This window comes from Haemaphysalis longicornis, unplaced genomic scaffold, assembly GCF_048455015.1.
Source record: "Haemaphysalis longicornis isolate Haplotype H1 unplaced genomic scaffold, Haemaphysalis longicornis Haplotype H1 scaffold_6, whole genome shotgun sequence".
Classification (NCBI taxonomy): domain Eukaryota; kingdom Metazoa; phylum Arthropoda; class Arachnida; order Ixodida; family Ixodidae; genus Haemaphysalis; species Haemaphysalis longicornis.
The window spans coordinates 54,516,482-54,541,330 of NW_027526407.1; the positions used below are offsets into that span (position 1 = coordinate 54,516,482).

The window sequence follows — 24,849 nt, forward strand, 5'->3', positions numbered from 1 at the left end:
TTTTCTTATTGCCATTTTACAGGTCATTGTAGCGGGGTCTCTTGTTTGGTTTGATTGTACCACAGGAATGAATGATGACAAGTAGTTAACACACTCGTTACTATGTTTTTACAGTGTTCCGTTTATTGCATCACTGCGGACGTCCAGAGTGGAATTCAAACGTTCTACAATATTTCTTGAGTTTTTTTTTTTTTAGTAAAAAAAATAATGTCTTCATCGCTGGGATGGAACTGAGTGGATTACCAAAGGCTGTTTTTTTTTATTTTTTATTTTTTTTTTCCGGATGAAGCGTGGTCGTGTTTTGTCTACATGCCCTCTTCAACAGAGTTATCCTGTAAACGCTGACATTTTCAGGAGCCACTGCTCTTTTGTTAGTTGAACACCTTTTTAGCAGTTTGCGGTGGCCTGGAGTTCCTTGTGCGGAAAAGAGAGTGCTGCAATACGTTGTTTCAAAATGGCACGACTAAGTTTTTCTTAGATCAAATGCCTTGAAAAAAGCAAGCTGCTCATTTTGCTTGCCTGTAAAACCGGAAGTACGATTGTACAAAGGAGGTACACGGACATAAGAATGCATGAACAGACACGGCGCAGACTCCAAACTAAATTTATTCTACTGCTGTGTGAACTTGCGTGCAGAAACAGCACCAACTGCGCACGTGTGTACATAGTCTATATTAAAGGGGCCCTGAAAGGCGTTTTGAGCACACTAAATGAAGTAGCGCAATCGTTAGATTGGGTCGTCAAGGTCGTCTGGGCCAAGTATTACTCTTTTACGCGCAGCGGAAAGCTCACACTTTTGTTGCAAAGTTTGTCGCTTTTTTCTTACCCTTTCCTTCGTTTTTTTGGACGCCGCCATCTTCACATGTCTACATCATCGATTCCCAGATGTTCGTCATGAGCTAGACATCCTGCTATTGGGCGGATTTTTCACGCACTTCCGGCAAAGAGATGAGTCGTCTGCTCAGCGTCGGCTCGCCGGCTGATCTGCCAGCGGAGTGTCAGAGTGCTTAGAGATTTTACGACAAACGAAACAAGTGTAAACAAACGCTTAACCGTTCGTATTGAATGCAACACGGCCATAACACGACATGGATATTCTCTTACCTGAGTACGCTTCATAAAGAAAGCGTTGAAGCCCCGTGGCACTTCTTTCGTGCAATCGTAGAGAACGCCCTGAGCCGAATGCCCGGGTTTGACGGATACATTTTATTCCACTTCAAAACAATCCAGAGATGCGTTTCGAACGAACACAACGTCACAACATGCGTTGCAAGTCTGAACCGCGATTGACAGACGATGGGTTGCCTCCTCCTGCCAGTCGTAAATTCGGCACTCACCTCGCGCGCGGTTGTGGGGACGAACAGCAAGTCACTTAACTCTGGCGCACAAGCCGAGATGGCTTTTAGCCACGCACACTGCACATACCCCATGCGAGGTTGAGTCGTACGTCGCTCGAGAAAGATAATCCAGACCATGGGAAGCACTATCTACCCGCAGAAGCACAACGTCGCATTTCATAGCGAAACAAAGGCGTCCACAACACACACACCATCACCTCCTCTAATGCCAAACGCATCTCACACTTCCCAATGGGAGTGAGTGGTACGCCTGCAGTGCCCACGTGTCGCGAGGTGGGGCCCCGAGCTGAACCGGGATCACGCAACCGTAACTGACTTCTGGGGCGGTTTGTGCCTTGTTGCCAAGGCAACCGATGTTTGAGATTGTCAAAGAAATGGCGCTCGCTCCAGCGCTAAAAAGCCCAGAGCCGCGCCGGAGCATGTTTTGCCAACGTTGCCGCTCTCCACCACGCGTCGCCCCAAGCTGAACTGGTTGTTGAATAAAGAGAAAGAAGCGCGCCACGAGGCAGGCAGCGGGGGCTCGCTCCATGAGCGCGGCTCTCGCGGCAGTCGTTCGTAGGCATCGCTGATAGCCGGACGTCTGGTTTACTGGTCCTCTTTCGCTACACAATTCTCTGGTGCCGAAAACCCCCAGCCGTCCGGTCCCGCCGACTCGCGCCATGGAATCGCTTCGTCGCCACCGGGGAGTTCTTCGCGCCACCGTCACGAAGAAGATGACGGCACTCGACGCGCTCCTGCAGAACCCGGCGGCACCGACTCTCGAGTTTCAGACGCTTCTGGACATAATTCTGGACAAGCAGCGAGCCTTGCACGAGCTGGACAGCCAGATTCAGGCGGCTCTCACAGAAGAGGAATTTGACGCGGACGTGTTGGATGCCATTGACTACGACGAGCGCATCTGCGCCCTTCGCACGCGCATACGCTCCGTCACGAGCCCGGCCCCTTCAGCCAGCGCAGCTACAGCCGAGTCTGGTGAGCCTTGCGGGAGCGCACCTTCTCAGCCTCGACCGGGCACCCCTCAGACAACGCAGGGGACCCGCTTCGCCGCACTCCCGAAGCTCCAGATACCGAACTTCTCGGGCGACCGACGCGAATGGCAAGGGTTCTGGGACCAGTTCGAGTCAAGCATCCATTCGAACGCGACTTTGCCACGCATCGAGAAGTTTAAGTACTTGCTCTCGTACTTGACCGGTCCCGCCAAGGACGCGATCGAGGGCATCAGGCTGGCCGAAAACAATTACGACATCGCTGTTAAAATCATTACCAACAGATTTGGCCGGAAAGACCTTCTCGTGGACGACCACCTGGACAAATTGCTCGCATTGGAGCCGGTGCAGAATTCGGCCGACACCGACAAGTTGCGGGTCCTCTACGACACGGTCACGTTTCGCATAAACGCGTTGGAGGGCCTGGGCGTCTCCCCGGGCCAGTACTCCGTCGTGCTCCATCGCGTACTGCTGCGGACCTTGCCGCACGACCTGGGGCTCCTGTACCGGCAAAGGCTGAAGGAGGAGCACCAGGACGCATCCGAGGTGTCCGCGTCCCCTTCCGCCAGATCCAAGGAAATCAAGGTGATCCTGGACTTTCTCCGTGTCCAGGTTTTGATCCGAGAGGAGAGCGCGTCCGATTGTTCGGTTCCGTCCACGCGCCGCGGCCAGGGGAGACGGCAGTCTTCGCCTCCGCGCATCGATCCGCCAACTGCGATGAGTCTCGGTACCCAATCGCCGTCTTCGGGGCTACACGGGTGTGAACTTTGCTACGCTCGGGACCATGACATCGCCTACTGCAGAGCGCCAATGTCGCCCGAGGAGAAACGGAAGCGTCTGCAGGCAAGCAAGTGCTGCTTCAGATGCGGCAAGGGCAATCATTTAGCAAAGCAGTGCAGGTCAGCGAACAGTCTGGTATGCGGTCTTTGTTCACGTCGGCACCTTACGACGCTGTGCGACATTCAACGCCCGGCTGGAAGGTTCGAACGCCCCAGCAGAAGACCAGGTCCCAGTCCCAGCGACAGGGCGACAAGCGGCACAGCTAACGCAGTGACGTCCGCTTCGACCAGTGCTGCAGGACTTACGCCAGTCCTTCTGCAGACAGGCCGTGCATGGGGCATCGGCACAAGCCGCCAGATGCTCGTCCGCTTTTTGTTAGATTCTGGCAGTCAGCGGACCTTCATCCGACGCGATGTGTCCCGAGCACTCGATTGTCCCGTCGATGGGGTCGAACATCTTACCATTGCTACTTTCGGAAACACTTGCAAGAGCGCACCTGTTTCATGCAACCGGGTCTCCTTGACGCTTCAAAGTCAGCACGATGGCCAGCGCATCACGATCGAGGCCCTAGAAGTCCCCAATATCTGTAACGTCACAAGCCCGCCCGTCAGCGAAGAGATTCTCACTTCGATGGCCGCTAAGTGTCAAGTTGCGGCTGATGCCCGGCTTTCGGCCACGTTTCAGGAGCATCAGATAAGCGTGCTGATCGGGTCGGACGCATATTGGAAGGTGGCCACGGGACGAATTTCTCGGATTTCTCCCTCGCTAACAGCCGTGGAAACAGTTCTGGGCTGGACTGTGCAAGGTGCCCAACTTGAAAGCCCAAGTCCTTCGACCGCGCACTCCAGCGCGCTGTTTTTGTCGCTCGGGGAAGCGCCCCCTGAAGACGCCGCCGCTGACGTTGAATTGTCGTCCATGTGGTGCCTGGAAGCAATCGGCATTCAGGGATCATCGGAAAACTCAGGATTCAATGACCCCGCCATCCTCCAGTTCCAGCATGGAGTTCGCAAAGCAAGCGACCGCTATGAAGTGCCCCTTCTAATTCGAGAGCCAGGGCTCGATGTCTCCGACAACAATTATTGGCTTGCAGAGCAGAGGCTCTGTATGCAGCTCAAACGCTTCCGCGGTCAGCCAGATTTACTAAGGCAATACGACAAGACCATCCGCACATACTTTGATGGGGGCCATGCGGAACGAGTGACCTGCGACAAAGAGGATGGGAAACCGAACACCTACTATATGCCACACCATGGTGTCGTGCGTCGTGATGCTGTGACAACCAAGCTTCGAGTTGCTTTCGACGCGTCGTCCCTGCCATCCATCCTTGAACAGCGTGCTACTGAAAGGCCCAAAGTTAGACGCAAACTTACTGAAGTTGCTGGTTGAGTTCCGGTGCCATCACGTCGTTCTCGTGGCAGACATAAAGAAAGCGTACCTGCAGATGGTTATTCGCGAGGAAGATCGGGACGCTTTAAGGTTCCTCTGGGTGGAGCACCTTCCGAATGAAGAAGACCCTCTTCCTCAGATAGTCCACTGGCGCATGACAAGAGTGCCATTCGGAGCCACGTCTAGCCCATTCCTACTCGCCGCAACACTTCGTCACCACCTAAAGGAATGTAAAGAGCAGTTCCCAGACACGGTCGCCAAGCTGGTCGACGCGTTTTACGTGGACGACCTTGTCGTCGGGGTCGACAACGCCGAGCAAGCCAAGCGTATCTACGCCGAGTCGAGGTCCATTTTGGCGGGTGCTGGTATGGAACTGAGGAAATGGGCCTCCAACCTTTCGTCCCTGCGAACCCAATTCCTTGAAGACAACGTGGCTTTCGAAACGGAAGGTGCTCGGTATGCAGTGGGACCGCTCAGACGACAGTGTCGTGCTTAGTGCGGACAATGTCGCCACCTTTGTATCCACAAAGCCAGTGACAAAGAGGACAATGCTCCAGTCTTTCGCGCGGCTCTACGACCCTCTAGGATTTCTGGCCCCTTTCACAGTTCGAGCGAAGATCATTTTCCAAGACTTATGGAAACTGCAGCATCCGTGGGATTCACCACTGCCGACGGCTCAACTCAATGCGTGGAACAGCTGGTGCAGCGAGCTCAGCGACCTAAGACGCATTTGCTTGCCACGGCATGCCTTCACGATGAAGTACACGGAACACGACACTCGAGAGCTCCACGTGTTCGCTGACGCAAGCCTGAGAGCCTATGGTACTGCAGTCTACGTCCGGTCGTTATCATGGGAAACCGGAAGATGGGAAGTGAACCTGCTGCTCAGCAAAGGCCGCATTGCACCCATCAAAACCACCTCTCTCCCACGCCTTGAGCTCCTCGCCTGTTTGATAGCTGCCCGACTATTTGATTTCCTGAAACGGCTGCCGTGCCTGTCAGAAGTTCGGTCTTTCTTCTGGACCGATTCAAAAATCGCCCTGCATTGGATTGCGGGGGAACCGAGCCGATGGCCGCCATTCGTGAGAAATCGCGTGTCCGAGATACAACGACTGACACAAGGCCAAGGGACGTGGGCTCATTGTCGCAGCAAGGATAACCCAGCCGATTTGATTACTCGAGGCCTTGCCGCATCCGCTGTCGCAGCCACGGAAATGTGGTGGCATGGCCCACATTGGCTCGCACTGCAATCTCAGGATAGGCCAACGGACAGAGAAAGAGTTGCGGACGTCGGTGAACCGCCATTTCTACAGACAGCTTCATGCGCGCTAGTAACAACGCCAGCTGAGCTGTTGCTAAGTATCAAGTCGTACAGTCGGTACTCCAGGCTTCTTCGGGTAACTGCCTGGATACAGCGCTTCGTCGAAAATACGCGAAAGTTAACGCATTCAGCAAGGGGACCACTGACGAGCGATGAAGTTCTCAAGGCGGAACGCTACTGGCTCCGGTTCGTACAGAACGAAGCTTTTCCGGAGGATATACGAGCGTTGTCACGTAGTCAGCGTGCCAGAACTGCAACTCGCCTCATTTTACTACGGCCGTTTTTGGACGACGATGGAATCCTGCGTGTCGGCGGACGCCTACAGCAGTTAGGATCCTCGGTTGACACCCGTCACCCCGTCATCCTGCCGGGCCGTCACGACTTTTCCCGGCTACTAATCATCGCAACCCACCAGCGCCTGTTGCACGCGGGTGTTGACAGCACTCTCACAGAACTGAGAGACCGATTTTGGATTATCAAGGGTCGTCAAGTGGTGAAGACAGTGCTGCACGGATGCTTGCTTTGTCGTCGACACAAACTCACACCAGAAACAGCTCCAGTTGCGCCTCTACCCCGAGATCGTATCACTGAATCCAGTCCGTTCGACGTTGTCGGTGTAGACTTCTGTGGACCGCTGTTCTGTCGCACGAAGAATCCTGCGCAAACAAAGGCCTACGTCACCGTTTTCTCCTGTGGTGTGACACGAGCCGTCCACCTTGAGCTCACATCTCAGATGACGTCATCGAGCTTCTTGTCTGCTTTCAGGCGGTTTATCGCTAGACGCGGTATTCCATCGACAATTTACTCGGATAACGCCTTAGCCTGCGCACGCTCTCTCCGTTCGGCTCCGGAAGACCCCGTCCTTGATTTTTGCAGCGGCCGCAACATTTCCTGGAAATTTAACGTCGAAAGAGCTCCGTGGTGGGGTGGTTGGTGGGAACGCTTAATTCGGCTCACCAAGGAGACATTACGGCGAATCCTCGGCCGCAGTTGCCTGACTGCTGAAGAGCTGCAGACGACGCTTTGCGAAGTCGAGGCAGTAATCAACAGCCGGCCCCTTACGTATCTCTCGGCAGACGCGGCTGAGCCATACCCGCTGACTCCAGCGCACTTCTGGCTGGGAAAGAGCAACACGTGCCTGCCTCAGCAACTCGGCCTTCCAGAACCGCTGTCCACGGGCAGCGAGCTACGCAGACGAGCTCGGCACCGTCAAATCGTAACGGAGCGTCTTTGGCGTCGATGGAAACGAGAGTACCTCCTGTTGCTCCGATCCGCTCACGAGGCAACAGCGCAGCTTCCCTCCAGGCTCCAAGTGGGGGGCGTAGTGCTCGTACAGGACAATTCGCCACCGGCCTTCTGGCAACTCGGGCGCATTCTTCAACTATTTCCCGGGCGCGACGGAGTTGTGCGCTCGTGTTCCCTACGCCTATCATCGGGACGGGAAATACGTCGTCCAGTGCAGCGGCTGTGCCTTTTTGAAGCAAACCCCTGAACAACTTGGGGCCGCGGGAGTATGTTGAATAAAGAGAAAGAAGCGCGCCACGAGGCAGGCAGCGGGGGCTCGCTCCACGAGCGCGGCTCTCGCGGCAGTCGTTCGTAGGCATCGCTGATAGCCGGACGTCTGGTTTACTGGTCCTCTTTCGCTACACTGGTCACATGATTGAAGCGTTTTGTGCACGGGTTCTGTATCGGTTTAAAATGTCTTTTTCACATGCCGCCGGCAGGAATTACCACCACCGCAAAATAAGACCCGGCACCAGTGGGGCCACATCTGATATGGCGCTTTTTGGATAAACAGTGCGCGGTGCATGAGGGGCATGAGGAACCGAGCCCACGATCCTCCCCGAGCGGCTGCGAGTTCGCCGCCGATTAAAAGTCGCGTGCTGCCCTGCAGCAACGCACACCGCGAAAGGGCAAGGCCAGGCCGCCGCACAAATGCGGCCAGATTTTTCGTTCGCTTTTCCAGCCTTGAGCGGAGTGAGGGATTCAAGGTGTCAACAAAGCTTGCCCGTAGCAGACGGCAGTATGAGCAGCGCGATAGCGGAAGTACGTCACCGCCGAGGAGCGCAGCAGCACGGGAGGGAAGGCTGGCGCGCCGTCAACAGCGGAGAGTAAGTTGAAAGGAGGAGGAAAATCGGCGCGACGATAATGCGCGGTTTTTTATTTACGATTTCTCAGCTAATACTCATCACTTTAACAAAATTCTTGCCGGAGGAGATTGCTAATACATTGTCTTATTTGGTTACATGTACATCCATGTATCGGCGGAAGGTATTTCAGGACCCCTTTAAAAAGGAAGATTAAGAGCCTGATGCCACTGTCAAAAAATGCAATTATTTGTCTGTGAAGGCCAGGAAGGGGGTACTGATGTACTTGTCACCCAGTCTTGAAATCGCCTCAGCCTCTGTGAGTTAACGAATAGGCTGCCCCCTGCCATGCTTCTTCTACCTGGGTTAAGGGGGGACACTGCCCTTAAAACAGCTTCCTTTAATTGTTAAGTAAACTCTGTGAAACTTGTCAGCCCTGCTGCTTTTTTTCCCACTGATTTCAAATATGCCGTTATTTTTTGAGTCGGTCAATTATTTACCGAGATAATTAGAGATAACTAGCCATTGTCGTTATAACAGTAAACAAAACAGTGTTGGTCATAAAACTGTGATCTTTGAAGTGGTTTTTTTATGCATCGCTTGGAACTAATTACACAAATCATTAAACCTTGGTGGCAACACTGGCACGGAACCATTTCGAATGCCCGTTTCAAACACCGAAGTTTAATAAGCTGTAGAATTAGTTCCAAGCAATGCATCAAAAAACCAGTTCTCTCATTGTACTCACCAGGGTTCATAGTATTAGAAAATATAAAGATCACAGTTTTATGACCGACACTGTTTTGTCTACCGTTCTTCCAAAAATTGCTAATTATCCCTAATTATCTTGGCAACTAATTGACCGACTCAAAAATAATGAAACATTTGAAATCAGTGGAAAGGAAGCAGCAGGGCTGACAAATTTCCCATAGTTTACTCTTAAAAATCAAATAGAAATTGTTTTAAGAGCCATGTCCCCATTAAGGAGGCTGACGACGAATGCCGGCAACTGTGATAGGGAGCTACACAGCTATGGCACGGCAACATACTTTTAACCGTACTTGAGATGAAAAGAGAGTATTTAAAAAGTTGTCCCCAGCTAAAATAATAATGAAATCCATTCTTTCCTATTCTTTTATGCGGTTTTTAAATCACTAATTGAAACCCAAAGAGCTGTTTGTATACGTACGGTAGAGTCGCGTTCAGACACCACATAGCACCACCCTTTCAGCATTCAGAAAGTTTAGTGCCAAATTGAAATTATTTCCGCCAATTTATTTAGAAACTCCCTGTTGTGACCCCACGGTACAGAACAGTGGCTTTCGTACGAGTCAGAGGGCGTGCACGCCACAAAAACTAAGCCCAGTTCCATCCAGTGTGCAGTCGGCTGGAACAGCAGAGGAGCGGTGGTTCTCTTGTGTCTGTGCCAGCTTGAGGGTCAACGGGTGCTGGCCCAAGAACGGCAGCGCCGTCACCGCTCAAATTCTACGGTTCGCGCAAAGGAATCGGCAGCTAAACGTCAGTGGCGGAAGGGAGCGGAACCCTCCCCATGCAGACCACTGCACCCTGTATCGGCGGGTCTGGGAACCGGTTTCTGCGAGATCACCGGTTTGTTCGGGAACGTGCTCCTACCCGTGCTTAACGCACGACCTTCAGTAGACAGACGAAAAAGCTTGACCTACAACGGCTCCGCTTCTAAAAGTGGTTGGCTGTCCCTTTAAGAGTTGTGACAATGCATCCTCTGCAGGCTGGCCCAGGGGCTCCACCCCATCGACCCGCGGATGACGATTGCGCTGGGTGAAGCATACGAGAAGCTGGACAAGCAGCAGGAGGCCAAGAAGTGCTTCTGGCGTGCCCGTTCCCTGGGAGACTTCCAAGGCCTGGCTGTCTCCCGGCTGGCACGCGTCTACGAGCGTCTCGGCGAGCACGAGCAGGTGGGGGAGGGCAGGCATCTTCTCAAACGGGCTTTTCTAATCCCTGGATTGGCAAAAGAGATTCCGTTTTCTTGTGGGTACAAGCCCGGCAATTTCTGTGCGCACGACGTGGCGCATACCTTAAAGTAATTCCCAGATAAGCAAATTTGTACAGAACACGCGCGCGAGCAGAAGGATCCATTGTGCAGGAGACGGCACGGGCCGACTCGCACGGCAGCAGCAAGGGGCATTTTCGAACACGTTATCTCGTCACGGCTTTCATTCTCACAGCTGGGCTGTGCCACCGATATCTGTCTTCTACTATTATTTTGTTTCAGCTTAGGCCGTCTGTGACTGTACCACTTCAATGTTTACTTGCAGTTGGCTCGCCGATAGCTGTTTTTAGTGTTCCCTCCTTGGTGTCGCTTCCGACGTCGAGTTGCACAGAATTTGGAAAGTTTCTCAATACTTCCTGCATTCTTTCGGTTTAAAAAAACATCTTTCATGGCTGTGTTGAAGTTGAGTGAGTTACCCAAGACTCGTTCTTTCAAACTGAACGCAAAGTTCTGTAGCTCAATTCACTTATGACGATATTTGGAAAATCGGAAGATCCGAATGCGTTAACCGATTACAGTCTACGGCCGTTACAACGGACCCTCTTAATCCGGAAAAAAAACGTCCGCTGTAGCCAAACTATGCAGTATCCGACGTGGGGGGGGGCATGAGCGGTAAAATGGGTACTTTGACCGATATTGCAGATACATAGCACATACACTGTGTTCTTTCTACACGCCAGTAGCACCTCTGCACAGTGTTCGCGTGAGAGCAAAGAATCGCCTAAAAACCGTTCCCAAAGCTTAGCACCGGCACTTGGAAAAGGCCTAGCACATGCAATCAAGTGTGTAAAGATGCGTGATAATCTGAGAAAATAAAGCAAGAATATGACTAGGCGCAATTATTAACCAGCTATAAAACATCAGTCGTGGCCATCAGAATTAGCTAGGCTCTTTTAAATCCCTTCACGACGAGGCAGGTTTTCCCGAAACCGTTCGTCAAAGAAATCGGATCGCTGCCTGACGTTCCGCCAAGGCAGCTTCCACATTTTTAACGATTTTAGTTTAGTCATTGAAACAGCTGTTATGAAATAATCTGATGACGGACAGCTGTGAAATCCAAAGTTATACCAGTTGCACTGTGCACGGTTACCGGCAGATTGCACACAATGGATGGGAACCAATCCCCCTATTTGAGGCATTTCTTACCTTTTTCACAGAACGGGAACAATGCAATGCATAAAGACCGAACTCCACTGAACTTGAGTTTTTTATTACCTAAAAAAAAAAAACTGACGAGGGCAGACTCCCCTCCGGGTGCACAACTTTGAGTATTCGATAGCCCTGTTTTCAATCTCACCAAAGTCTCGTTTATCGGCAGCGGCCTTGTTCTTGACAGTAGAGTGGACCGTCTGCTTAGACAGGCCTGTACTTCTGGCGATGTCGGCCTGTTTTTCCCCATGTTCGACAGCGTTAATTACGCTTAATTTATCGGACAGTGAAATCAGCTACCCTGCCGCTCATGCTGCTGGTCGCACACACAAAAGAAAGCCACTGGCAGTGGCTTGGCTTGGTTGCGCCAACGACCCAGCTGCGAGAAATGTTGCCAGGCATAACAATTTTCTTGCCAAACTAAACAAAGCAAAAGCATATCGGGCGCCAGCCCCGCGGAAGTCCGCTATAAACATTCAGTTGAAACAATTTTCACCTAAAACTTAGTCTGTTGTAGCCGATAGTCTGCTCTAGCCGGGTCCGTTATGAACGGAGTGGACTCCATTTAAAATGCATGGGGACCAGACAAACCAACACATTTGGTCTGTTGTAACCGAAAGTCCTTTGTTGCCGGATCCGCTGTAACGAGCGTTGACTGTATAACGATATTTGCAAAATCGGAAGATTCAATCGTGTTAAGGGGGCACACTGGTCTTAAACCAAAAAACCTTATTTTTACAGTTATGATGATGAAAATTATAACACATATGTAGTTCTTCATTCTGATTGTAGATATTGTTTGGTTTTGTTTAAAATGACTACATTTGTTTTTGTGTAAAACAACAACATTCAAATTTATTAGTATTTTTATGGTTTGATGTTTTGACAGCCTTTGTAAAAGAACTGCTGGAGGGAGGCAGCTGAACAAGGTACCAGTGAACTGTGCACGAATCAAGGCGTCCAGTAAGACTAACAGCATCATTCTATCTGGTCTGTAGTAGAAGGTAGGATCGTTTGAAGTTAGGGCTTGGAAGGTGGGAACCAGAAAAACCTTAGTTTAACCTTTCTTAGTTTAACAATGTACCAACTGGCCCGTCAGCATACCCTTCCAGAAAAACCGGTTTTGTCTTCCAGGTCCAAACTTCAAACAGTCGTCACTTTTGCTACAGACCAGATAGAATGATGATGTTAATGTCTTATTGCACTCCTTGATCTGTGCACAGTTCACTGGTAACTTGTTCAGCTGCATCCCTCCAGCAGTTTTTTTACAAAAGGCTGTAAAAAAAATCAGATATAAAAATCCTAATAAATTTGAATGCAGTTGTTTTACACAGAAACAAATTTTATTTCTACGATCAGAATGAAGAACTACATGTGTGTTCCAATTTTTTTTATCAGAACTCTTAAAAAAAAAATACAGTTTTTGATCAAATACCCATGTGCCCCTCGTTATTATATAGGAGCAATGGGGAAATTGAGAAAGCTAAGTAACTCATTGTTATAAGCAATAAATTGTTATATCTTTATTTCTTTCTTTATTGTGTCTTTCCGTACAGAAAGGGGAGCAGAGGCAAAAGGCTTGGAGCCTGACTAGGGCCCCTGCTCCGGTGGCAGGCAGCGTGCGGGCACAGTATATTATATAGCACACTTGCAGTCGAGTGTACAAAAAAAAAAAAAAAAAAAATAGTGTTGTTATAAGAGGATTACTCCTTATTTTGCCTCGATGTCCCCAATAGAAATGGCGTCGTGGTCGTTACCAGGCATACGTGGCTTTCACGGACTACGTGCGAGGCTGCGACGGCCAGGTCCACCGGGCGGAGCGGGAGGAGTTGGCGCACGCGTGCTGCTTCCTCGCCAAGCACCACCTGGCGCGAGGACAGCTGGAAGGGGCGCACGAGTACGCCCGCCGGTGCACCGAGTTCCCTGAGACCAGGGAGGAGGCCAAGTCGCTGCTCAAGCAGGTGGCTGAGGCGCGCACTGCACTTGAGCAAGACGGTGGCGCCGTGGACATGCAGGTGGGTGGCAGGACACCTCGTGCGACGTCTGTGGACACGAACTTTGCTTAAGGGGGGACACTGGTTTTGAGGACCGAAAATTTGCCAAAAAAATCAATTTTCTTAAATAATTTTATTTGCAGTCTACAGGTCCCAAATAATGTACCCGCAAAATATCATTGCTGTATCAAAAGTTTTCACAAAGCTGTCACCCTTTGAAGTTGCCTAAATGACTCTTTTTGCCTGTGTTTGCAAACTTCGTGCCCTGTTTTCTCAGAACCAATTTTTTTCCCACATGGTCAGCTGTCGGGTACAATATCTTGGGATGTACTGGTTCGATTTACATTAATTTTGCTGCATTCGAAAGCTTATGAACTGAACAGTGCAGTAAAACCATAAAAGTACAGAATTTTTTTTTTGCTGGCACAAGATTTTATGCAGTTAGTTTTACAAAAACATTGTAAATTGATGACCTGACATCTACGAATTTTACAGCGTTTGCAGAAACCATGCTAAAATTACTGCAGTGGTATAGTTGCACTCCCTGGTCCTTCTAGAGCACAAAGGGATAAAAGCCATTTGAGTATTTCATAGGTACATAATGAAAAAATTACCAGAAACGGAGTAGCACAACATTGCACAACTCTAAACTTGCACCACATAGACGAAAACTGACTGCATATATGTGCTCAGGATGTTGAAATACACTCATTGAGTAAATCCCAAGCACATAGGTTTAAAAATAACAAAAATGTCCTCAAGATCAGTGTCCCCCCTTAAAGGAGTACTGACACGAAAATTTTATGTTCCACATTTATTGCTTTTATTGATGCCTAATGGTATGGCGAACCCGAAACAGCACTTTAAGGGGGGACGCGGGTCTTAGAATGGTCAAAAATGGCCAAAATATCGATTTTGAGAAAATCCAATTTTTGGAATTATTGTACCTTCAAGCACCTGCCTTCAAAATATCAACGCGAAATTCCATCGGGAAATACTCTAAAATCATGTTTTGAAACGCCTCGAGGGCCACGAAATGCCCAGAATTGGGCAAAAGTTGCTTCAAATTCCCGCGCGCCCCGCGGGCGAAGCAGCCGACCGATCGCCGCCATCTTGGTCTTGTTTTGAAGCTTGTTTCTTTGTGCGCATTTTGCGATATCTCAAAATGGCGTTGCTTGAGTAGAACGACCGGCCTTGCCAGTTTTCCGAAGGCACCTTCTCGGCCGCTGATTGGCTAGAGCGGGCGCGCGCGGTTTGAGTTCGCCATACGACCCCTCCCATTGGTCGGCGCGACTGCTGTCATGGCGGTCGCCATCATGGCGTCTGCTACGCGCGTCTGACGGAGTCCGCTCTTCTGGCGCAGCGCTCGCTTAGAGCAGTTTTTTTTTACAGTTTCTTCTAATTCTTCCATCGCGTACTTTCGTGAATGATGCCAGGAGACGTACGTTTGAAGAAGACGACCCTTCATGCGCACGGGAAGCGAAAGCGTCGTCCGCCTATCCCAAGATCGCGTGGTGCGACTTCGGGCCGCTCGACTCCGCCGGATGAGAATCGTTCGCCGCCTCGTATTGCCTCGCCTGCCCCATCGCCTGACCAACCACCTCCGGAATCCATACCTGGTCCAAGCACGTCCTGCCGGCTTGACACGAGGTATTACACGGCGGAGGAGATCGCCGCGCGTACGGAACACGCGGACGAGGTCAAGCGCGGAACGGAGACTAAGTCAGCAACGCAGCGGAAATTCGACCTCCTTGAAGTGGATTTGGCGCACTCAGAGGAAGAATCCGGCACAGATTTTGTCTTAGTGGATTTTGCAATGCTGAAGGACCTTTTCGCGCACGTCAGGTGCGGCAAGTGCGGGCTGGCGGCGCCGGATTTGAGGAAGCCTGACCGGCAGTACGGCCTCGCCGTGAAGCTCGAGGTGACGTGCTCGATTTGTGAACACCGTGTGGAACGTTTTTCCTCGCCAAGGACCGAAGGATCTGGCAATATCACTCTTTTTGAAGTGAATATGAGGGCTTTGAAAAGTATCCAAAGCATGGGGAAGGGGGTGACTGCTCTTTCAGATTTTTGTGCTGGTATGAACTTGTCCCACAGAGGCCTGCACCACAAGACATTCCAAGCGCACTTGAGGAAAGTGGTTCAGGTTTGCGAGGACACTGCAGCAGCCTCTGAAGCTGATAGTGTGCGTGCCATCAAGGACTTGTACACCTTGGTCAGCCGCCAAACAACATAGATGATATGTTTGATGGCACGTGGATGACAAAGGGACGGTTGTCACACATTGGAGTGGGCTGCATCATTGGAGTGTACACCGGCTTGGTGATTGATCATGTAGTCCTCTCTAACTTTTGCTTAGGTTGCACCATCAGACCCAAAGCTTCAGATGAGGGCTACGAAGATTGGCTGGCAGACCATGAGTGTCAGCGAAACATTGACTGTGGTGCAGGACGCATGGAGGTAGAGGCAGCCCTGATAATGTTCAAGCGCTCGCTCTCCAAGAATGGGCTGCAGTACACAACCGTGATGTCCGATGGAGATAGCCGCACCATGCACGGCTTGAAGGAAAAAGGCGTCTATGGGTTTATCCCCTGAGGCCAAGAAAGTTTGCCTTCCAGCTACATTTATTTTCCCCAAAAGACTCTTTTGAGGGCCAACAACATGATGCATTTGCGGAAAACGCACTGCGCAGTGTCCCACCCCTGTATCCTCTCAAACTTCCAGCATAAAAACCGCGAATGAAATAGCCTCACCAAAGAACAAAAAAGGGGGGCACCTAAAGCAAGTTTCACCCTCACACTTTTGCCGTACACAATATTCTGGGTACCACAGTGCACTGTAATAGATGATGGCACTTCACGAAGGACTGTTGCAGTTTTCACGACGCCAGCAAGACACCACCAGATTTCACAACGCTAACAAAATGCCAACAGATTCGAAGTCGATAAATTTTGCTAAATTCCTGTTGGGGTCCGTTACTTGGCCTTTTGTATCTCCAGTTCTAGTTGACATTTTTGGAATCCAAAGACAGATTTGAAAATGGGAAGAACATGTCTTTGTTACTGGGAAATTTTGAAGCTACACTACTGATGGTTCATCTCATAACACATGGCCAAACTTCAAATGCAGTTTTCTCAGTTTCATATTTTTGGTCCCTTCCCTCAGCCTTACGCAGCTTTTTGGAAACTTATTTTTGCTTCATAAGGTCAATCTTGGTACCATTTTTTTCAGTACAGCCTGAGGCAGCCGATGACATTCTTAGTTTTTCTGTTTAGGCTACGCATAAATGATGACTTGCAGTTATTTTGATGAGCCAAAATATCCAATACTGCCATTTTTTGTACTTGACATATTTTTTTAGGATGCCGTGACTTTAGAGAAAAACGAAGAATGTCATCGGGTATGGGAACTCTCTGGCTATCCATTCATGTAATTAAAAGCGACAAAATGCAATGCGAAAGTTCATTAAAGCTGCGTAAGAAATTACCTAATTGCGGTTTAGACTTTGTATGATAACTTTTGAACTAACAGCACCAGCTCAAATATAATTGCATATTTGAAATCTACAGAGAAAAGCACATCAGTGTGCAAATTTTCATAAGTTTCTACCCATAAATAAAAAAGTTAGTTTTAAGACCCTCGTCCCCCCTTAAATACTTCAGCACGCGATAATCAATTACAGTGAACGGCCTGAAGATCGTTTGTTTCAAATTCCCGCGCTTTCATCCTGAAAGGCACATATGTAAGATTCCCGGCATGACCTCACCGCTTTGTGCGGACGTCGAAACACTGGGGAGGCTGGTGGGGGTGTTGTTTCGACCGCGCCGCCGCCGGAGCTGAACGGCTGAGCTGCCTGAAGGTGCTAGGCCTAACATTGAGGTGGAAATTCGATGACCGCTTTCAATAAAAGTTGGGATGGCGACTTCAATTGCGATTCCGGCCTATATTAACGCTGCCTTTCCCGTGTGTGGAAGTTTCATTTTGCCAACAGTACCTTTCTGGGCAGCAGTTATGCCTGTAGCTCTGGCTGGCTGCATCCCGTTTGTGAATGTGCCGGCGCCCACTCGCCGCTCGCGAGGCCGTTCGCGTGAAGTGACGTCACGAGTTGTTGACAAGTGCTGGCCACGTCACTTCTTTTGGTTACCACAGGATGATGTCACGCTGATGTCCATTTGCTGAGTGCCGCTCCGCGTGCTGCTCCGTCGGCGTTGTGGTCGTTGTGAACATTGAACTAGGTCGTTGTGAACATTGATATGCATTTGTAGAGCTTTCTGTATTGGGGCACAATGGTTGTTAGGTCCGTGGGTCGTGACGTTGCAAGTCCCATAGCAATGCTAACAGGTGGGTCCCCATATCTTCTCCGCAAAGTGGGTCCCCATATCTTCTCCGCAAAGTATGGTTTGTAAAGTTGGCTTTTTGCACAACACTGAAGCCGTGTGGAGGTGCCAGACATAAGGTGCATGCACCGAGTAGGTGTGTAGCCTGGTTTATCTGCGAGAGAAAATTGTTTGACAATAGAGCAGTTCTCCATTGCTTTCACAAAAAGGTATCCTCGACACCATAGGTCGGCAAAACAGAAAGAACTCACTCAAACTCAATCATAATTTTTTTCGTTCACGCTATACTCAATCGGACTCACTCAAAAAACTCGTCTGTTCACAAAATCACTCGTACTGACTTATCAAATACTCATTTGTAATCATGCTCACTTGTACTCAAACTCATTTTTCCTCACGAGTATTCGTACTCAATCTGTACTCATGAGTACTGAACCTGTACTCATGAGTACTCACTCTGTACTCATGAGTAATACTCATTCTGCACTCATTAGTACTACTCATTCTGCACTCATGAGTACTCAATTTGTATTACTCACGAATAATCAACGTATCTGAACTGTTAGCTATGCTCAACACACCCACAGTTTAGAACTGCCAGCTTAATTAAGTATTCAGACTTGTTGCTGATTATTTTGAAATGTAATGGCAGACAATGCCTTTGATGTCAGCAGGCACAACCAATAAACCTGTTGAGGCTGCTTGTGAAGCTCTGTAATAGTATTTCACACCTTGTAACGCTTTTAGCAATCAGTATTGCTTGAAAATTAAAACTAGTTGTTGGTATATTTAACTACGTAGTACATTCACTGCACAAGCCTTTTTGAACCTTTCGTTCCTAACCACTGGGATGCGAAAAGGGATTATGCCCCAACAAACACGTCGGACGTTGAAACTAGCTGTTTGTTATCCCATCACATTATTAATATGGGGGTTGTAGTGTAGCATGTATTTAAGTTACCTTGTGAATAATTTTTAACCGGGAACTGGCGCCATCTACATTGAGACGTTGAAATGGTTGAACTGGGTGAGAGGAAAGGCTTGTTGCAAGGAGGGTAGATGTAGTGCTCAGATACTAAATTTTTTAAATGCTCTTTTCCGTTTGAGGTGCTGTTCAGTTCTTATTGGCTACCTTTAATATGTACTGAATGTTCAAAAGCTAGACTAGTGTAGCAAGTCTTTCTTGAAACTTTAAAAAATACCACAATGTACATTAATGCCAAAGCTTTAAAACTTATTGTTCTTCACCTCTAATAAACATGAAAGAACTGCATAACTATAATCTCATGTCACTAAGTAAAGGGTGTTAGAAAGGTTTAAGCACTAATATTTTATCTCAACATAACATGTCCTCTTGCCAATTTCAATTTGTACCTGCGGCTGCTAGAAGAGAAGTCCTCAGGTGTAATATCCATATGTCAGGTGCGAAATGGCCCGACATGGCGTCGGACATCATGCAACTATAGCTAGTTTAGCGACACGAAACATAAGCCACCTGCAACTCACTGACTCGTGGCTCCCTCTGTTGCATGCCTTAGCTTAGCTTAGCTTAGTTTAGCTTAGCTTAGAGAGATGCTTTTGATAGGCAGCACCATCTCACTATGTTGTCTTCAACATCTAAATAGCGATGGAAGTAGCATGGTTTCCTTTTTCCATTTCAAAGTAGAAATAAAGTTATCGCAGTTTCTACAGCGCTGTCCGACGGCATTCCAGATCAGCGCTACAGCCATGGCTAGAGTGCTGTCCTACGACATTCGAATTTTAAGACTGTGCCGAGACAAACCCGAGCGTCTGCCATTGTGGTGTGCAGTAAAAACCTCGTTATTAGAGACACTGTTACAAGAGACACTTGGTTATAAGGTACATTTGAATGAAGACTGCTTGGTTGATTTTTCTGTGTTTGCCATGTTAGCAACATTGCATACAAGAGACCTTGGTGGTTTCATCTTAGCTTCTTGTTTCTAAGGGCTGTGGTTCGAGTTTGGCACTTGCCTCACTTATTTTTTAAAGTGAAGCTCTTTACCTCTGTCGCGACCGTTAGTGTCAACAGAAAACTCCCGCGAACAAATAAAAGTTACTGGCACCGCCAGGAATTGAACCGGGAACGAATAGAGAAACAGAGCGAGAGCCTGTTGTCTTACCGATTGAGCTACAAGCCCACGCGGAAACGGGGGAGACAGACAGTGCACTCTCCCAAGCACATCTGTGGGTTTACCGTAACCCTGCGTTCTCGCCGAATGCCACGCGATAGTGTCACGCAACCTCTCACACCACTGTGCGCTTCGCCCACGGCACGTGTAGCGGCCGTGTGCGTGCTTTGTGCAAGCGCGAGGAGTTAATAAAAATTAAAGGAAGCTCACACCAATGCATGTCGTCTCACTTCTCTGTCTCTGCCGCCGATCTTGTTGCCTCTGTCGGTGGCGGCAAAGACGAGGAGAAGTGAGATCGTCTTAACACCAGGTTACGGCCTCCTTTAATCTTATAAAAAAAGGGTTTCCACTCATGTGCTTCACCAATACAATTCAACCAACCACCGTTCAGGAACCATGCATTGATTTAACTTTAGCGAAGAATATCTCTTTGAAGTAATAAGGGGTGTGGTTAGTGCATTTCACTTGCACTTAACCACACCCCGTATCTGGTTTTACTCTTTGTAGAGCTTGGTGCATGAATTCAAGTGACGTCGCATGGGCAATTGTTGTGGGTGTCGTTTAAAGCTTCGCTTTCCAACCACCTTCACAGGTGGGATTGGTGCACATTTTTTTTTTCACATCATTAGTTCTAGTTATTTTCGTAGCTTAGGTGAACTTTTGGTGTTTCATATGATTTTTTTCTGTTCGTAAGATTATAATGGGTAAGTTTACAGTGCGTTACGTTAATTAATGGATAGTGAAGCAGTGCGAATCGCGGGATTTGTCTCATCGGAACGCCAGTAGACGTCGCTTTGGTTGAGTTCGTATTGTACCGTCGGACGGCAGTCTAGACGCATCTTAAAGTTAATTGAGGACTTCATTGTGATTAATATTTCCCTAAATTTTTTCTGTTCTAGCACACTTGCAAAGTGAATGCCATATTTTACACACGTATCAAGATTTCATCTAGACATCTTTGGGCTAAAAAATGGGTATAAAAAATATCCCACACAAGATGTCTACTGCTTTGTTATAAATTACACCGTGTACAAAAGTGTGCAGAATTGCAACGAGGATATTTTAGTATGTTCTTTGCTGTTAAGGTGCCATTAAAAGGGATTACGTAGAGCTACATTCACTATGTTGGGTTGAATTACAACTACAGTAACTGTCTGTTAATATCCTTCGTTGTAGCCGATTGATGTAGACTGAGGTACAGTACAGCCATAAGGTAAAGCTTGCTCAATAACTAGTGAAATATTTTGTCAGGCTTAAAGGGGCCCTGCAGCACTGACCATCGACTTTTCGTATGTATTTTGGAGTAGTCTATATTCCGAGCAATCTCCTCCCGCACGAATTATGAAAATTCAATCACTATCATCGAAACTATGACCGATGAGAAATCACGCCTAAATGTTCCCCCTCAACTCGACCACAGACAACGTGACGAAAGCTGCGCGTGCTCTCCCGGAGAGGGGGCGACTCGCGATGTTCTCTTCGGCAGCCTTCGATATTTCATGGGCTGGGAAGTTTTCTCCTTTCCTCCGCAATGGGGAGGGGTCTATTTCCGGTCTGATGCCACAATAAAATTCCCCGCATTTCCCCGAGGGCAAGAATGTGAAAGTGCGAATGCACGAGTTGAATGTGCGCGGTTCGGCAATGTTCGCGAAAGAGAGATCACACACACACACACAACTACAAAGAAAGAAAGATGCATTTATTCACAGACACCTATTTGTGTTGTCGTTGTACTTGATTGCTAGAGCGGATCTCAGCTTTGAAATTTCGTGTCAGTACTCCTTTAAGCAGGTGCATTAGCCCTTCTCACGCCCGATTCTTGGCCAATCCCCCACGTGGGTATGTGCCATGTCAGCGGCCAGGCAGCGCGTGCCCATCTCCCCCCGTTGCCAAGGAAGACGAGGAGATTCCTGGCCAATCCCCCACGTGGGTATGTGCCATGTCAGCGGCCAGGCTGCGCGCGCCCATCTCCACGTGCGCGGACATCGCCGGTGGACGCAGGTTCAGGGTCGCTTAATTAAGAAGTGCATTGCACTTAAAAAAGCAGGCATGGCTGCTTGCTCGTAAGCGCGCGCTCGGGCTGGTGGGACGTTTTTGAAGCAATAAACGTTTGTTGTCGAGTGGTCTGGTTGAAAGGGAAGTATTGAGCTCATCACTCAAACTCCGCGTGCACTCAAAACACAAAAGAAATGGCAAAATTGTGCGTACAAGTTCAGACATAAAGAAGGTTCGTACACAGCGCCGACGACGCGGATCATCACAGGAAATGCGAGAAATAAGCCACGAAGTTCACCAGTGACAGCCAATGGACAGCCATGGCCTCAATGACATCGTTTAGGCCATGCCAGTGGTGCATAATGTGGAAAATTGAAGAGAGCGCGGTAGGTTTTTCTGTGTTTTGCGCGCTCCCCAGTTCACGTGCACGTGTAATATTTGGCTCAGGTATTCCTGGCAGTGTAATCTAAACGTTGTGCAGGTTTGCTTGCACTGCTCAGAGAGTGTTGCAGGGTCCCTTTAAGTTGCTTGAACTAATTACTTAATCCAAGAAAATTTGTTTTCCTTTTCTACATGTAGATTGAAGATGACGATGGCGGTGACTCACTGCTGGCTAGTCGTGACCTAGTCATCGCCGAGGTTTCGGACATGGACATCCGGACCCCCAACGAGTGAACAGAGTGAACAAGCAGCTGGGAGTCAATAAATTATTGTTGTTTTTTATATGCTGTGACCTTCGCTGAAAATTTATTCTGCCTTAATGCGGGAAAGAGTATACCCCTTGGTAACCAGGGGTAAAACAGAGGTGCAAGTTTTGAAAAAAAAAGGATTTCAAAAAGCAGCGTCTAGAAAGGCAGTCCTGTTGTTCGTTTCCTTTTGCTGTGACATCCGTCCCTTATTCATTAGAGGAGCTACCATATTTACATGATTGTAAGTCGACCCGAATGTAGGTTAATCCCCCCCCCAAAATTGCGTCTCAAAAAAAAAAATAAAAGTAAGCGAGCGCAGAAAGCAGACCGTTTGAATGCTGCTGTGAACGGGCGCCGAGAGAGCTTTTCAGGCCCAGGGCACTTGTGACAGACGGGACGATTCTGTGCAACATAGAAATGACACAAGAACGTGGCACTGAGGCCGCCTAGAAAATCGTATCACAAAGAAAAGCTCTTCCGTCAACTACCAACGCCCCCCATATGGCGGCTCTTCCATCAATGATTGATGCTCCCACAAGAGCCGTACGTTCGTGGTGCGCACAGTAGATGTTAAAAAAGAAAAGCTTTTGTATAAGCACGTGGAATAACCATGCGCTGTGGGTTGAGCGGGAAACTTTATTCCCAATCATGAGAACACATTCACTGCGAGATGACAACCATCGAAGCTACTGGCAGCGGCCACTGCCGCGCTATATCAAAACAAACAATATGGCGGCTGACAGATGCGGTCTTTCGCGATTTCCTTTGATTCATAAGTTTCTCGCATTCAAGAAGCATTTTGTTCGTCTCTAATAAACAAAAAGAGTATTACCGAATCCCTTGAATCAATGCGCGGCACTGACGTAGGCACATTTATATCACGTTCAGTACACTTACGAATGCGATGGTGGAGGGTTGGCCGCTCCAGGTACGGTGGACAAAGGGCACAGATAGGGAACGCCAACTTTCAAAGTCGGCATCACCTTTATTGACGCCAGAATGTATGCAACGGTAAACGCTACGCTTCGAGCGTAACCACAGAAACGAGGGTGTTACGCTTTTCCCAGCTCATAGCACCCCTGATATCTCGGTTCTCTTGCCGTTACAAGCGGTACAAAGTTCGATTTCGATTCTAAGTAAACCCCCCAACATTGGATTGTCAAACTTGAAAAAAAAAAAAGGGTCGACCAACAAACGTGTAAATACGGCACGTTTCATATGGGAGCGCTTCATATCTCTATCGGCCACATTTTGACTGTATAGACGGTATTTGTTGAAAAGTTTAGCGGTCAATTTCTTCGCTTGGCAACACTGGAAACGGCCACAGACATGGCCGATGCGCCACGGACACGGCGCAGCCTGGGCCACTGCAGCCGCACGCCGAAAAAAAAAAAAGACACCGGCGTGCGTCATCTGCTCCGTTCCAATCCGATTCTAAACTGTGGCGCTAACAGAGATGTTATTAATCGCACTCACAGTGAACTCGACGCAATACTTCGTGTTCGGCGAAGAGTTCATAATGTCAAACACAGTCGTGTTTCACAGTCGTGCTTAGCACGGACAAGTGCCGCCATCCCGCTGAGCCCGACGTAACGAGTGACGGCGCACTCACACGGTTGTATGGAGGAGAAGAGGGGTGCCTGATCTGCGGGCCGTGCGGCCAACGTCGCCTAGCAACAGACGCTTGGCCACAGATATGGCGGCGCACACTTGGTTGCCTGCATGCATTCCACGCCATTGAATACCGAGGATACTCCTCGAGCTCTACACCACTCTGAAATGGGTGCGATGGCAATACACACCGCTGCACCCATTTCCGGAGACAATGTTGGAGGGTCACTACTGGCCAGTGCATCAGCGCCTAGCAGTGTGCTACTACTGCAGTCACCTAGGGCCTCCAATGCAGCTTCCTATGACCTTTTCCATTGTTCTACACTGTAGAGACACAAGAAATTGCATACAAACGCGTTCATCTACAGCCACTGGGACTCTTGCGTATCTGGAAATCAGCTGCTTGAGAAGGGAGATGGGAATGGTCACTGTTTTCTCAGTGGCAAGGGCTCTTAGCGAGACAATGCCATCTTGTCCCCTCGGGGTTCACCTTTCCACTGTGAACTTCTACAGCAACAGCTGCCAGTAGTTCATTACGAGGGGGGGGGGGGCTCCCCTTTCTTGTTACGTTTCCGTTGCGGTGTGTCCATTACCCATACAAAAAAACATGCTTTTGACAGTTTATTGGATGTTTCTGGGGGACTGAACCCAGGCCCGCTGCTTCTGAAGTGGGAATCGCAACCCTCGAGTCACCGATGTGAAAAAGTTGAAGTTGCGGGTGCCGTCTTTGCGTACACACTGTACACTCTCCCTCCCTACCACAGTTTCATCAAAAGCAGAGTCTTTCCCCCACAGAAAGTGACCCTCCACGTCATATTCTCAACTCAGTATTACTCTTCGCGCACCTCCTGCTGCCGAAACACCATTAGTACTCCCCTCAAACCCTACCCCCACCATTCAACAGCTCCCGCTGAAGGCTTCGAGTGAGCCCTGATTGGCTGAAAGACGACGACCAGATGTGACGAGCACATTATTGG

General features: G+C 48.9%; 1 protein-coding gene across 2 annotated transcripts in view; it reads left to right on the forward strand.

The window, feature by feature from the left end:
- The window catches only part of LOC144142709 (cell division cycle protein 23 homolog), a 61,222-nt gene extending 38,927 nt beyond the window's left edge, over nt 1-22,295 (forward strand). For both annotated transcript variants that reach the window (XM_077674374.1, XM_077674375.1), the window contains exons 4-6: nt 9,666-9,852; nt 12,857-13,111; nt 22,152-22,295. In XM_077674374.1, the coding sequence (XP_077530500.1) occupies nt 9,666-9,852; nt 12,857-13,111; nt 22,152-22,247 (538 nt within the window). In that variant the 3' untranslated portion in view covers nt 22,248-22,295. The remainder of the gene's footprint in view (nt 1-9,665; nt 9,853-12,856; nt 13,112-22,151) is intronic.
- The last annotated feature ends 2,554 nt before the right edge of the window (nt 22,296-24,849 follow it).